The sequence below is a fragment of the Gymnodraco acuticeps genome, unplaced genomic scaffold (genome assembly GCF_902827175.1).
Source record: "Gymnodraco acuticeps unplaced genomic scaffold, fGymAcu1.1, whole genome shotgun sequence".
Lineage (NCBI taxonomy): Eukaryota > Metazoa > Chordata > Actinopteri > Perciformes > Bathydraconidae > Gymnodraco > Gymnodraco acuticeps.
The window spans coordinates 129384-145077 of NW_022990879.1; the positions used below are offsets into that span (position 1 = coordinate 129384).

Genomic DNA, 15694 nt, shown 5'->3' on the forward strand with positions numbered 1-15694 from the left:
CTTAAAAAATATCAAATCTTAAAATAGAAAAGTTAGTAAAATAAACTCCTGAAAGTGGAAAACTTCTTCATTCATCAAGAGATTTTAAAAAGTCATAAACGTCTCTCACTTGTGCAAAAGGGAAAAAAAATATATGACTTCAATTAAAAGACTTAAAAAAGTGAGATGATTTGATCAGAAAGGTGTTAACACGCAGATGATCTGACCTCAGGCACCTCTCAGGTCGCTCAATGGAAACACGTCAGACACACGAGTGGCTTCTCAGAAAAGAGGCGAGCAGCTAAAAATACTTCACCCTGTCGGTGGAAGTGATGTGTGAGATGTGAGAGGAGAGATACGTGCACCATTTGGAGCAACTGACTTTAAATATGACCTTAATCCATTCTCGGTTAAAACGAGTCTAAAGTTAATGCATAAACTCTTGTGCTTCAGAAACATACTGTATGTAAACCTGATCATCATTTTAAGAACAGATCGTCAACGACATTAAAGGACAAATAAACAATACGGTTGAAATACTTTTATTTGCAAGGAATTAAGCATCAAATACAACCAGAGACATAAAAGGTTTTCCTATTGCCGTGCTAGCTTTAATATCGTCATAAGAATAATGTTGATCGAATGCAAGCAGAATTGAATTTGCTTGGTTATATATAAAAATGCAAATATGCTGTGACATACGAAGCTTTGTGAATATATCCACAGATCCTTTTGACAGACGCAGAGCGGTCGGGTCAGTTGTTCTGCTTTCCGGCTGAACTCTGCAACAGACGGAAAGGACACGATGTCAGAACAGTTTTATTACTCGTTCATCCCCAAATGGAGACGTATGAGACCTTTGATTTGTAACCAGCACCAGTATAATAGTGATGAGTTAGAGCACATGTGTCAAACTCAAGGCCCGGGGGCCAAATCAGGCCCTTGGTGGATTTAATTTCGGCCCACAGGATAATTTCTAATTACTATTCGATCTGGCCCGCCGGTATATTGCACCTTCACTCCATCCTGAGGGTCTCCTCCGCTCAGAGCCTGAGCCCAAACATTGATGACCTTGCACCCAAGATGAGATGCCAAGTATCTGAGCTAGCATCACAGAGCAGCACACTGAGTTCAATGGATGCTTCCTTCTGCACTTTCTCTCACGACAACAGGGCATGTTTGGTTTTCTCTTTGAGGGGAATAGTTTTGTTGAAGCTGTTGTTGGCCTGTGGGAAAATGTACTCATAAGAAATGACTCTGGAAAAGCTGCAGATAGAGCCATAAGAAATGAATGCAACTGATTATTTAATGTTTAATGTTGTTTTATTGGCAATAATTTAAGCTTTGTTAGTTCCAGGTTTAATATGTGCAATAAGTTCATTTCAATAAGTTCTGCGATAAACATTGAACCAGTCCGGCCCTCGACGAGTACCCATTTTTTTATTTTGGCCCACTGTGTATTTGAGTTTGACCCCCCTGCGTTAGAGCTCACCTGCAGCCTCCACAGCAGGAAGGCCACGCCGGCGCCGTAGACGCTGCTCTTCACGATGAACACAACGTACGACAGTTTGGCCGCCTGGGTCGTCTTCAAGTATTTCTCTGCAGAAGATCAAACACTGACATTAGTGACACGTAGAGGAAACATCCAGTGGGGTTATAAGAGAGCTAATAGATCAGGGCTGGGGACTTTGCTCCTGAGTGAATAATCCTAGGCACAGACTCAAAGTTGTGTCTGGTATAATTAGGATTTCATAAAAGATCTCACAAAATACCAGTTTTTCCCGCTTGTTGGGTACAATTTAAATTAAAAAAATCGCAAGTTTGTGAAATAAAAAGGCAGCTAGCCAAGCCTCATTTATATAACGGGCAGCATTTGTGATAAAAAAAAACTTGTTGATCTTGGATGTTTTATTTGTGCAAGTTAAGCATAAATTAATATGTACTTTTGTCTTAAGTTTGCTTTTGTGTTTTCACATTACTTCAATTAGTTGATAACACTTTAGAGAATAAAACTTCTATCTCTACACTTCACTCAGCTTCCATGTTATCATTTTCTACAAGGCCTCTGGAGTAGGTCCTGAATACAGCTCTTCTGCGAACCCCTACACAACACACCAAATAGAATGCATTGATGTTTCAAGAAATACAACATTATATATTCACCTCTTGTCATGACTCCTTCTTTACCTGATAAGAGAAAAAGATGGATTAGACGAGGACAGATGATCACTTTCCCTTAAATGAAACATTGAGATTTCCCAAATGCCTCACCTTGGACCCCCTCCACCGTGTTTTCATGGTGGCTGGTGTGAGTCCCGTTGAAGAAGCTGACCCTGCAGGTGAACTTCCGGTCCGGTGTGAACCAGTCTGAGGCCGAGACCCTCAGCCTGCTGCTGATCCTGTAGGTCTGATCCTTGTCTTCCCGTAGGGCGCTGCTGTCGGTGGCCACCCCGCTGCTGACGGCCCCCCCGCCCACCTTCCAGGACACACTGACGTGGTCCGGGTAGAATCCGCTGGCCACACACACCAGGGTCTTCTTCCTCTCACGGTCTCTCTGGTTCCTGCACTCCTTTGCTGACGGAGGGAAACACTGTGACTGTCGGTGCAGAGACATCACGGCCTGTTTCTGCAGAGACAAAGGACCGACATCATTCTGTATTCATGGTACCGACGGTTACAGGACTCAGCCTGTGTTTATGAGTTTTAATACATGCACCAAACACCAGGGCAAATTCAAGTGAAAACAAATTAGCATTAAACCTTATTCTGATTTACAAAATGTTAAGGTGTCAGAACCCTGGAGGTCTGCAATGAGACACAAACATTTGCTCATCTAAAAACAACGTGGTTCCTGGGGGTTTTCTACACAGATCTGATTTCCAGGTTCAGCTTTCGCATATCGTTTTAGTAAATAGTTAGTACATGTATGCAGTATTGCTCATGTGGACCATAATCACCATTTAGCTCAGTGTTTTTTTACTAAAAGTTGTTGCCCCCCCCCCCCCCCTCACTTCTTCACTAATACAAGTAAAGACATTTAGTTTTGCAATTGATAAAATGTTGCCTGTTGTAAATACTGTCAAATGCATTTAACAGAACAAACTCATGACAAAGCCTGGCGTTAGGACCAAAGGCTTACCGTACCACCTCGAGATATCATTTTGACAACACTCTGCATTCACTCAACAAAAATAATATTTTCTTTTTTTGCAGATTTAGGTTGAATGAAGCTCAGGAACAAACATTTATGCATATTCTTTTAGAAATAATAGTCTTACCCAGCACTGTGAGTTTGGTGCCTCTGCCAAAGTAAGCAGGGTCGTAGTTGTTCACACTGAAACAAGGCTTCAGGAAAACTGCTGCTCTGAAGCCTCGCTACTGTCTGCGCTGTTTTTACTTAAACTGTGTGCACAAACTCTCAAAGAAAAGCTTTGCCAAATGAAATCTAAACATTATCAAACTGCTGATTTTAACTACTCATGAGAATAAGATAAAAAAAACTACTAAAACAAATGTCCTCCATATATTACATTAATTTATTTGACATCATTTTTCCTGTCTTACCTAAAATGGTGAGTTAGTTGCCGCTCCTGACTGAACTCAGAGCTGATCAGAAGTCGCCGTGAGAGAAATAATCTGGAGCTCAGCCAGAAGATTTACTGCTGTGCTGTTTTACCGCTCAACAAAGACGAGGCTAGTTTTTTACAGCACAAACTAACTATTAACACGGTTTTAACGTACAGTTTTTTTCACAACTATCAAATTAAATTCCTACTAAACATATTTGTATCCTTGGCTATTATTTTAAAGTGAAATGAAAGTGCTCTGAGAGACGTTTCTCCTGCAGCGTTTCTTACCTAAAACAGTGAGTTTAGTCCCAGCTCCGAAGTAAGCCTCGGAGTATGAGCACAGAGACTTTCCACTGTCACACAAACTCTCCCTGCTGCCTCTCTGTCTCGCTCTCTTTCACTTGTTTCTCTGACATGTGAACACTTTGACTTTAACATACTCTACAGTGCTAAAGAGAAAACTTTCCTTATTAACTTTCACCTCTAAAACATCAACAAACTTGCTTTAGGAATAATCACGAATCTATCGAACAAAAATAATACACTTTTAACATTTTCTTACCTATAACTGTTAGCTTAGTTCCTCCACCAAAGTAAGCCTCTGAGCTCTGGGTCACAGTGAACCTGATCAGTGTCTAAAACTGCTCCACATGCTGCTCTACTAAACTAATTATTATCTATTATTGTTTATAATAAATGCAACTTCCTTGTAATTTAAAAACCAACAGCTCCTGCCTCACACGCTGTGTTTTTTACACAATGTATGCAATTCAAAACCTTCTCTCAGTGACCAACCTGTCAGGCTTTTGAATGTTTTACTAAGTTAATGTTTGAAAGAAACGTAGAGCTTTTACTCACCGAGAACAGTCACTTTAGTTCCCTGCCCGAAATAAGCCTCGTACTGACACAGCGTTTGAGCTCGAGAACAAAAAGCTCTGAGCAACTTAAACTTTAAAGATCTCCAGTACAGTATGATTGTTAAATGACCACACCATGTACAGCACTTTGAACATTTCCCATCTCATCATAGACTTTATATACAATATATATATATATGTCTTACCTAAAACAGTTAGCTTAGTTCCTCCACCGAAGTAAGCTTCACTAAAACCAGTGTCACAGTGAACCTGATCCGTGTCTAAAACTGCACGACACTCTGCTTTTAGATGAAGTTGCCTTTAAAACTACTTTACCGTGTTAACATTGTTATTATTATTATTTTTTACTGCATTGCACTCAAGTTTTTAATTGTAACACACAACTTATAAATGCAGAGCTCTTACTCACCGAGGACAGTCACTTTGGTTCCCTGTCCGAAATAGGCTTGGTAATTGGCACAGAGCTGAAGCTTGATATCAAAAAGCTCGGAGCACAACTCGGACTATAACAACCCAAATACTTTGCTCAATGCACCGCGTCATTTACAAAACGTTACTACATACATGAGCCATCCTTACCCAAAACTGTTAGTTTGGTTCCTTTTCCAAAGTAAGCCTCGCTTGCTGTGTCACAGTGCAGAAACGCTGAGCATCAAACTATTTCTCTATCAGGATTATCGTTGGAAAGTTTTTACTGATACTTCCGTTCATAATGGAACTTTAAAGCACTATGACATTTATCAAAACACAGTGTTAGTGAAATATTTACCTAAAACTGTGAGTCTGGTTCCTTGTCCAAAGTAAGCAGGTTGAGTGTTGCTCACAGTGTTCTCCCTTCAGGTCAATATATAGACTCTTTCACAACAACAGTGTTTTCCTTCACTTTCACACCAACATTAAAACGATGTTACGTTTGTAGCATGACACCGAAGCAGGGAGAGAAGCTACTTACCTAAAACAGTGACTTTCGTTCCCTTTCCAAAGTAAGCTTCAGCTCCAGAGTTACACTGAGAGTCTCCTCGACCAAAAAGTCTCCAAACTCTCCAGAATCAGCACGTTGAGACTCGGAGGAGGAGGAAGGCTCAGACATGCAGGACAGGATTCATAATGTCATCAAGTCCAAGGTTTCTGTCCAGACGAGAAAGAGAGGCATCCTAATGCTCCACATATAAATAATAAGATCATTTTAAAACTATTTCTTCTGCAGATTTTGTCCACATGAATTGTGTTTTACTGCCAAAGTGAGCAGTGAGTTTGAACCCTTGATATCCGTCCTGCCCCCCCCCCCCCCCCCCCACAGGGAGCCTGCAGCAGGAACACAGGGGCTGTTAATGGAGGAGGTTTTTGTACAGCGGCTCTATAGGATTGTATCACCGTGGCCCCCTGTCCCCACGGTGAAAAAGCATCAGACAAAAACCTGAAGTCTCTCTGCTTCTCTCCCCCCTCCCTCCCCCCAGCGCCTCCATATCTCAGCCTCCATCTCTCTGTGTGGTGCGAGTGTGTGTGTGTGTGTGTGTGTGTGTGTACGTGTGTGTGTGTGTGTGTGTGTGTGTGTGTGTGTGTGTGTGTGTGTGTGTGTGTGTGTGTCTCTACTGCTGCTATTTCTGTGACAGCTAAGAAAAGAAGAGGGAGGAAGGAGAAGGGAGAGAGGTGTTTGTGTTCAGAGGGAGGGACGTCTCCGCTGCCCACCTCTTCATCCTGCAGCGTCAGAGACACTTCACTGAGATAAACGCATTCACCTATAGGCCTAATGTGAAATGTTTCGCTTGTTTTGATGAATTCATAGATAATTGTTACATAAACCAGCTGTATGTGACATCTTAGCATCGTTATGATCAAAATGTTTTGCTTTTTCATCTCTGCTTTCAGCGGGGCGGTAAAACAACCTGGATGAATGCAAAGTGTGCGACTAGCTCTTAAAAGTGTAGCTGAAAAAACGGATATTTTCCTTGGATAAAACCACAACAGAACAGAAAAGTGAATATTAAATCATCTTTTATTTTGCAAATGAATGCAAATGTTGCTCGTCTGTCGCAGCTGGATGTGTAAAAGTGTGTTCTGCCCCCCAGTGGTCAAAACATCTGTCAACATCTGCAAGATTACCAAGTTAAATATAAGTTGTATGAGCTGTATAATATTATGATTTGACACAACATTTATTTTGTAATGGAAAAATAGAATTTACTGAATACCTTTCTAACAATATTGTGACCATGCATCATTAACCAAAATGTGTTTATAAAATCACAACACTAAACATCATTGTACACTCTATTATTCTTATACAGTTATTGCACCACTTTTATTTCAAACAACTTTTTTTCCAGCAGATTTTGTGCACAATATTTGACTTTTCAATTCCAACGTGTACTTTACGTTTCTAACCTCCATATTTGACTTGTTGCGCTCGTGTTTTGTATTGTGTTCAGGCTTAGAATTTCCTCATTTTAGGGGCAAGGCCATTCGGCCTTTGGTGTCACCATTTTGTTCAGGGCACGAAGGCCATTGAGGGAAACATTTGGATTTGGAGCTTACAAATAAATAACTTCCCTCTCTGATAAGAAAACACACGAATGACATGGAAAACAAATCCCTTTTTTAATATCCATAATGTCAAACATGATATCATCATATAGGCCTATGCCTCCTTAGTATTACCGTATATAAAATGAAATACTCTACTTTGAATAATTAGTGTCTGGTATGTTTTCTATCTACTACTTCTCCCATTCAAAAATCTGAAATCAAATCAAAAAATCTAAAATTCTATTAATATGTAACAAATATATTCCATTTCAGAGCAGAAGAAACAGCTTTCAAGGTCAAACTCTGCACATCAATTGATTGGTCAGCAGGCGCGGCTTTCACTGAGTTGATCTCTTATCCCTCATGGTCGTTGGCGGCCACACGGTCCGAGGGGCCGTGGGCGGCATCATGGTTATAGAGGCTGCAGATCTTACTTAACAGGATACCTATACAAAGAGATAGAAAAAGCTGCTTCATATCGCCGAGTAGAATACAGTTATATTATATAATTACATACATAATTCATGCATACATTGTTTAACCTTTTTATCACCCACTGCACAGTTTGCTGGACATTAGCACTAAACAGAACTGCTTGTACACTGAAGTGTTACATATGAACCTGTAATATATGTACCAATAAACTGTATTATAAGACACGTGATCAAACGTTTGTAATTTTTTTAAGAGTAGTCCAGTTTGTGCAAACACTTTACTGTAGGTACAATCCCTACGATGAAAACATCACCCTATTTTCAATGCAGTCAAGCATTCAATGAAAAATATTTATGTCCACATTTCAAAGGGATTAATGATCATCATATTTGAACAACGTGGTGAATATACCCCAAAAGCCAAAAAGATTACTCTGTGGACTAAATCATTCCATTAATACAGTGTAAAATGTACAATAATACAGTCATCAAATGTCTTGTTCCTCTGGGGATACATTCACTTCATCTTAAAAGACTGTTATATATAACAGAGAAAAAAGTTCAGACCTACTGTTCTTATGCATATTGTAAATCAGCCCTCCAAGTAGCACAATACACAGCAACACAAGACCCACTGTAGTAATCCTGCGGAAAACTAGTCAGAGGAAAATAAAACATTATTATAATTGACCGGTATGATAGTGTTCTGTTCATGAAATTCTGTATTTATATTAATTTAAGTATACCTTACCTAATTGAGATACCCTTAATCCTCCATTCATTGGAGGGCGTCTGATGGTGATGTATCTGTCGGTAAGAGGAATGGAGGTTCATTATAACTTCTCTGAGTAAAATTGACTCAAATTGAAGAATATTTTACTCTAAAAATATTACATTTGGTCCCAACCTATATAGAGTAAAATGTACTCTTTGTTCAGAGTTGTATTTTTAGAGTTCATTTGACTCTATTATGTGCTAGATTTGACTCTGCTTAATGGTTATTTACTCTATGTAGTGTATATTAAAAACAACTCTACTGCCATTTTACTCATAGGTAATTTTACTCCCAATCGAACGTCATTGCACTCCAACTAGAAGGTCATTTGACTCCCAATCAAATGTCATTTTACTCCAAATAGAAGGTAATTTTACTCCAACTAGAAAGTTATTTCACTCCAACTAGAAAGTAATTTTACTCCAACTAGAAAGTAATTTTACTCCCAATAGAAGGTAATTTTACTCCAACTAGAAAGTAATTTTACTCCAACTAGAAAGTAATTTCACTCCCAATAGAAGGTAATTTTACTCCAACTAGAAAGTAATTTTACTCCCAATAGAAGGTAATTTTAATTTTTTTTTAAATTCATCGCTGTGGTTCATGATACACAGCCTCAATATGACTGTCTCACGTGAACACAGTCACCAGCAACAAGGACCTCACACACACTAACAGGAAAACAGAACCTAAATACACACAGGACTAATCAAACCAACAAGACACAGGTGAGGAGGGAGGAGAAACACAGGGCACCAGGTGAACACAATCACCAGCAACAGACAAGACGGGAGGGGGAACACTTTTCAAACTACAACAGGAAACAGAGACAGACAAACTAAAACACAGACAGATCGTGACAAATAGATGCATAAATGACATAGATTCACATGCTTCCTGTGCAATGTTTTAGCATGGAACAAAGTAATATACTTCGCCAATAATTAAGCTATATAATATAAGAGACCGAGATCTACGGCTCCAGAGATCACCTCCGTTACAGCGTGGTCATGGTTTGACTCCAAAATAATTGACTCTGCATTTTTGATCGCACTCTAGAAGCTATGAGTAATAAATACACTCCAAAATGATTAAATATCACTATTTCAGAGCAAAATAGTAATTACTCTGGAAAAAATACTCACCAATATTTCCTGTGTAAGTTAAAATATATATAAAGTTGGGTTGTTACCAGAGGTGGGAGAAGTACTCAGATCTTGTACTTGAGTAAAAGTAGAAGTAATCAGATCTTGTACTTCAGTGAAAGTAGAAGTACTCAGATCTTGTACTTGAGTAGAAGTAGAAGTACTCAGATCTTGTACTTGAGTAGAAGTACTCAGATCTTGCACTTGAGTAAAAGTAGAAGTACTCAGATCTTGTACTTGAGTAAAAGTAGAAGTACTCAGATCTTGTACTTGAGTAAAAGTAGAAGTACTCAGATCTTGTACTTGAGTAAAAGTAGAAGTACTCAGATCTTGTACTTGAGTAAAAGTAGAAGTACTCAGATCTTGAGTAAAAGTAGAAGTACTCAGATCTTGTACTTGAGTAAAAGTAGAAGTACTCAGATCTTGAGTAAAAGTAGAAGTACTCAGATCTTGTACTTGAGTAAAAGTAGAAGTAATCAGATCTTGTACTTGAGTAAAAGTAGAAGTACTCAGATCTTGTACTTGAGTAAAAGTAGAAGTACTCAGATCTTGAGTAAAAGTAGAAGTACTCAGATCTTGTACTTGAGTAAAAGTAGAAGTACTCAGATCTTGTACTTGAGTAAAAGTAGAATTACTCAGATCTTGAGTAAAAGTAGAAGTACTCAGATCTTGTACTTGAGTAAAAGTAGAAGTAATCAGATCTTGTACTTGAGTAAAAGTAGAAGTACTCAGATCTTGTACTTGAGTAAAAGTAGAAGTACTCAGATCTTGTACTTGAGTAAAAGTACTCAGATGTTGTACTTGAGTAAAAGTAGAAGTACTCAGATCTTGTACTTGAGTAAAAGTAGAAGTACTCAGATCTTGTATTTGAGTAAAAGTTGAAGTACTCAGATCTTGTACTTGAGTAAAAGTAGAAGTACTCAGATCTTGTACTTGAGTAAAAGTAGAAGTACTCAGATCTTGTATTTGAGTAAAAGTAGAAGTACTGAGATATTGTACTTGAGTAAAAGTAGAAGTATCAGAGTGTAGAAATACTCTGTTACAGTAAAAGTCCTGCATTCAAAATGTAAAAAAGTAGAAAGTAGAAAGTAAAAAAAGTAGAAAAGTATCTGTCCTTTTATTAATATTTTTCATTTTCAAGAAAGAAATCCGCAGGTTTTTCTATATTATCGCCCTGAGCAGGGAGGAGGTTATGTTTTTATTTTTTAATTCATACATCACATTTACAGTATTTAACTTTAATATAAATACCACCATATTCAGACCACTTCATAAATGTGTTGCTCGGTTTAAAAACATTTAAAAGTCATTACAGGCCAGATAAACTACCCGGTCTCAGTGTAGTCCCACACGCACCCTGCAGAGGTCAGTGTGTGCAAACCTCTGGAACTTCTCATCTCTCCCTCCTGGCTGCACACACACTTAAATCTTATACTAAAGTGCAGACCTGAGCCCAGAGGGACTCACAGGAGACTCTGTACAGAGCACTTATGTTGTAGGAAGGTTAAAATCCTCCAGTATTAACACCTGCTGGCTTATCAAACACCATCAGCTCTGTGGCTTTGTGGACTTCCTGTTCATTTAATAATCGACACACTTTTTCATCTTTTTTATAGGTTTTGGAGGAAATTGCTGACATCTCTGCGTATGTGTCTTCCTTTTTAAGGACATGCATGGACACTGACAAAGAACAGGCATTACTTAAAAACTTAATTAGAGCTAAAATAGAATAGACACCTTTGTTGTACAGATGTACATTTGGCTTTGGCTTCACATATATACATACACGGTAAAACATCCTCTGCCATGCGTTAAAGACTTAAAAGATGACACTACTATTCTACATAAACTAAAGCCCACCATTGTACCATCGTGTGTCTTACCCTACTTTCAGATCTGAATAATGTCTTCATTTTTTTGGTACCATTTCAGTACAAAACCAGATAAGCCCAACTCCAGCTGCAGCGGCCTGTTATCTGTACGAGTTTCTGCTCTGAGTGCAGCACTGTGTTTGGCAGCACAGTAGTAAGTGCTGCTGTCGCTCAGTTGCAGCTCACTGATGTGCAGAGAGAAGGTGTTTTTGGACGGATCGATAGAGGACACTTTGTTCCCTGCAGCCTGGTCGTACTCTTTAGTGAGGAACTGCACTGCAGCTCCAGGGCGGTCCTGCCGGTACCAGAGCATGGTGTAGCTGCTCATACCCCCACCACCCATCCTGCACTCAAAGGTCACATTCGACCCAGGCTGGGACATCTGATCTCCAGACTGAAGGACCACCGCAGTGAGACCTGCAGCACATGGAGGGTGACGTGTTATAAGAACTTAAAACAAAAGTATACGATGTGTGAATGTGAGAGAGGTAAACCCACCTGAGTGTAAAAGAAGCGACAAGTGAAGGACTGTGAGAAACATTTCAGTGTCATCGATGAGCCTTCCTCCAGCTGAATGAGGATCACTGCTCAGCACACACGCACGCACGCACGCACACACGCACGCACGCACACACACACACACACACACACACACACACACACACACACACACACACACACACACACACACACACACCAGAAGGTCACATGATCACATAATTAAATATGAATCATCATTGATTCACTGATAAAGAGTTATTCTGTCCTTTTTATTTTTAAGGTGGATGTTGTCAGAACTTTGTGGTGTTATTTAATCACTACATTTGATTTTTTTTTACCATTTAACATCATAGAAATAAAAAACAATGGTTAAATTACAACATTTTCAAAATAATTTTTTCTGTGAATTGTCAAATGAATAGCAGTGAATGCTCTCTTAATTAATCCATGATTGACACCTGCTAACCCTTGCTGAAACGTGATTGGTCAATCAAGTCGTTTTTAAACAGACGTCGCCCCGCCCACTTTGTTACGTTTCCCAACTGAAGGTGTTGACCGTTAAACTCCTCACTAGGTCAAATTAGGTTTTCATTGCTTTTTTACGTCAACAAAAACCCGTTTAAACAGTTATTACAGTTTATGTCGCATTTCATGAAACCAGTTCACTGCGTGCCAACAGTTCATTATTTCCTGTTTTAGGGACGCCATGAACTACAGTTTACTCTGCTCGGAGATGTTGTTGCTAGGCTACGGATTGCCGGTTGGTCCACCTCACATCAACGGTTGGACACTTGAAGACTGAACTTGGATTTCCTGTCCTTTTGTGACTCTTCCTAAGGACTTAACTCCTCTCTAAAATGCTGGAAGATACTGCTTACATCGACCAAGGTAAGACTTTTGTTTGCTATGCTAAATATGTAACCTTAGTTGATTTATAAGCTTTGTTTACATTGTGTATGTACGCTAGGCTAGCTAGCGTATGGCTAAGCTAACGGTCTAGTTAGCTAACTTCCTGCTCTGCCGCTTGTGGTTCATGTTCTGATGTTGGCTGCTGAGTTGGGGATGGCTGTGAGATTGTTGACACTGGTGAACTTTATGTTTCATTTGGGTTGGATGCTGATGGTTTGGTGAAAGCTAAATAATCATCTGTACATGCAGTGGTGTAAAGTAGATTTACTCAAGTACTGGACTTAAGTACAATTTCCAGGTACTTATTGAATACATTTAATCAAGTGTTAAATCAGACTTTAGTTCCACCTGGAGTAAATCCACCAGCTACCCTGCAGTATACAAAGTCATTCAAACTAGCTGCACCTTCACCAGCTTTGAGAACACTTTCATGATCAATCATTATAAAACATATCATATATATTATTCTGAAATGGACCAATCTGCACAATGCCTACTTTTACTGTCGCTACTTTAAGTTGAATATTTATTGCTATATACTGTAGTGCAATGCACATCATTTTACATACCTAACCTTATTATTTTTTATTTTATTTTATGTCTACAACATTGTAGAATTTGCCTATATCTGTTCAGCCCAATGTCCTTAATATTATGATCTCTCTGTGCATGCTGATATAGGCAGTCTCAGGATCTTGAACACAAACACACCAGAGAAAAATGAGAGCAGGGTTTTAGTGAGGGAGAGGCATTAAACCACATCACTGTGTTCTCTGGCAGCGCAGAAATACACAGCCGAGTCTGATAGATTTAGACTTTGAATAATCAGAGCTCCTCTCATCTTGTCTTGTCTTGTTATTTTAAATCCATTTTCAAACCCCTTCTCATAGTTGGGCTCACTGCCATAGCTGTATCCAATTAATTTCATCAGACCTCTCTCTGCTTGTTGGTACCAGAGCATTACATCCAGGTTGTTATCATTGTGCCTGCATTTAATTTCTACCCCGTCTTTGTCGTTGACTATTCTGGGATGAGTTGGCTCAAACTCCACACTCTCAGCTCCATCTGTGGGAAAACACAGAATCAAAAAACTAGTTGATACAGAAGCGATATAATGCGGTGTAAAACATTCTTAAAAATGGTTCCGTCAAGAAATCTTCAAATTTAAATAGTTACTTAGGCAGTAAATTGCATTTCCAATCAATCTGCTGATTACTCTCTTAATGAATCTTTTGGTCTTTAAGATGTCAGAAAATATTGAAAAATGTCCATCCACGTTTCTCGAAGTCCAATCGTCTTTAAATGTCTTGTTTCCTCATCCAAAGCACATAGATGTTCACTATATATAACGAACAGCACTGTGTGATAGTTTAGCATGAAAAGTTCCTTTAATGATAAATTGATCATCGAAATAGTTGCATTACATGATAGTGAGAGGAGAAGCAATGCGATGACAGCTGGAGACATGGTCCAGGTTCTCTGTGCTGCAGGAGGAACTGTCTTCACTGAGAGTCTGTGTGAAGAGACCATGTGAGGGAGTTTTAGTGAGGGAGTGGCTCCAAACCACATCACTGTGTTCTCTGGCAGCGCAGAAATACACAGCCGAGTGTGATAGATTCACACTGGGAATAATCAGGGCTCCTTTTCTTACGTCTTCTCTTGTTATCTCAAACCGCTTTTCAAACCCCTTCTCATAGTTGGGCTCACTGCCAGTGTAGCTGTATCCAATGAAATGCATCAGACCTCTCTCAGTTTGTTGGTACCACAGCATTACATCCAGGTTGCTATCATGACTGCATTCAATTTCTACCCTGTCTTTGTCGTTGACTGTTTTTGGATGAGTTGGCTCAAACTCCACACTCTCAGCTCCATCTGTGGGAAACACAGAATCAAAAAGTAGTTAATACAGAACAAACTGTGAAAACGCATTCTTAGAAATATCTTTTTCTGCAGCATTTATTTTTTACATGAAAGCAAGATGAGGATAAATGCTATCACAGCTGGAGACATCCTTCAGAGTTGTGCTGTAGCAGGAGAAACACTGCTGCCTCTGATGGTGTGTAGAGACACCGCCTCCTGTGAACATGCACAGATCTCGTGTTCAGGAAAGAGATGAGGGTTTTAGTAAGGGACTGGCGTTCACCACATCACTGTGTACTGGCAGCGCAGAAATACACAGCCGAGTGTGACAGGTTTGCTGAGCGTATAATCAGAGCTCCTGTCAGCGTGTCTTCTCTCGTCAGCTCAAACTCTTTTTCAAACTGACCCTCATAGTTTTGGCCGGTTGCATATCCATACCCAATGAGGGTCATAGAGAGACTGTCTTTTCTCTGCTGATACCAGAGCATTACTGAAAGGGAAGAATCATCATGGCTGCATGTAATCTGGACCTCAGTGCTCTCCTCCACTATCTGAGCAGGAGATTGTTGAAATGTAGCAGCGCTCACCTGACCTGTGGAGAAAACAGATTTGAGTTTAAACTCATATTGAAGCAACCGACCAGAAGATAATACATTATTTATAGCTTTCAAACAGTAGTTTCATATTCAGGTTGAGATCCAAAGTCTTACATGGAAACCAGATGAAGAGTAACCAGAATGTGTGCACATGTGGAGACATGGTGAGGCACTGATGTGAGGAGGAAGAGGGGAGGCTTTGTGCTCCATCATCATCATCATCATCATCATCATCTTCTTCATCATCATCATCATCATCTTATCACAAAGCCTCATGCCACGTGCTGTGCCTCCACCTGTTGGTTCAATTTAAACATCTTTCTTCATGCTTCACATTCTCACGTGCATAATTCAATGGACTACATCTCTGCAAATATTTCTTTATTATTATCTTTTTGAATTTTTGCACATTCCTTTTAGTAGTTATCTAGGTTTTTTTAATAGTATTTTTCATATTTGTAACCCAGTTCTTCTATACACTTTTTTATTCAGATACATTTGACATGTTTTTAATTTTGATATGTCAAATATTATTAGCAATAATTCCGTGCAAATAAAATTATATTGTAACTTTTCTTCTAAGCGTTCCTTTTAATACCACATTGTTTTCATAGTTATAGTGTCAACTTCAAATATTCTTTTTGACATCTT

General features: G+C 39.2%; 2 protein-coding genes and 2 gene segments (V, D, J or C); 1 reads left to right on the forward strand and 3 right to left on the reverse strand.

Moving 5' to 3' along the window:
- Nucleotides 1-505: 505 nt before the first annotated feature.
- LOC117557521 (M1-specific T cell receptor beta chain-like) overlaps nucleotides 506-15694 on the reverse strand; it is a 37126-nt gene continuing 21937 nt past the window's right edge. Inside the window, 6 exon segments of the mRNA XM_034233399.1 lie at nucleotides 506-761; nucleotides 1472-1578; nucleotides 2143-2166; nucleotides 2251-2566; nucleotides 2568-2605; nucleotides 5006-5050. Coding sequence (XP_034089290.1) covers nucleotides 735-761; nucleotides 1472-1578; nucleotides 2143-2166; nucleotides 2251-2566; nucleotides 2568-2605; nucleotides 5006-5050 — 557 coding nt within the window. The 3' untranslated portion in view covers nucleotides 506-734.
- LOC117557552 lies at nucleotides 11171-11676 on the reverse strand. The segment is given in 1 exon segment: nucleotides 11171-11676. A coding segment is annotated over 1 exon segment (363 nt).
- ccdc177 (coiled-coil domain containing 177) overlaps nucleotides 12242-15694 on the forward strand; it is a 168015-nt gene continuing 164562 nt past the window's right edge. Inside the window, exon 1 of the mRNA XM_034233413.1 lies at nucleotides 12242-12566. The gene's annotated coding sequence lies outside the window, so the exon portion shown is untranslated. The remainder of the gene's footprint in view (nucleotides 12567-15694) is intronic.
- Nucleotides 13358-14643, reverse strand: LOC117557546. The segment is given in 3 exon segments: nucleotides 13358-13652; nucleotides 14012-14459; nucleotides 14555-14643. Coding segments are annotated over 3 exon segments (501 nt in total).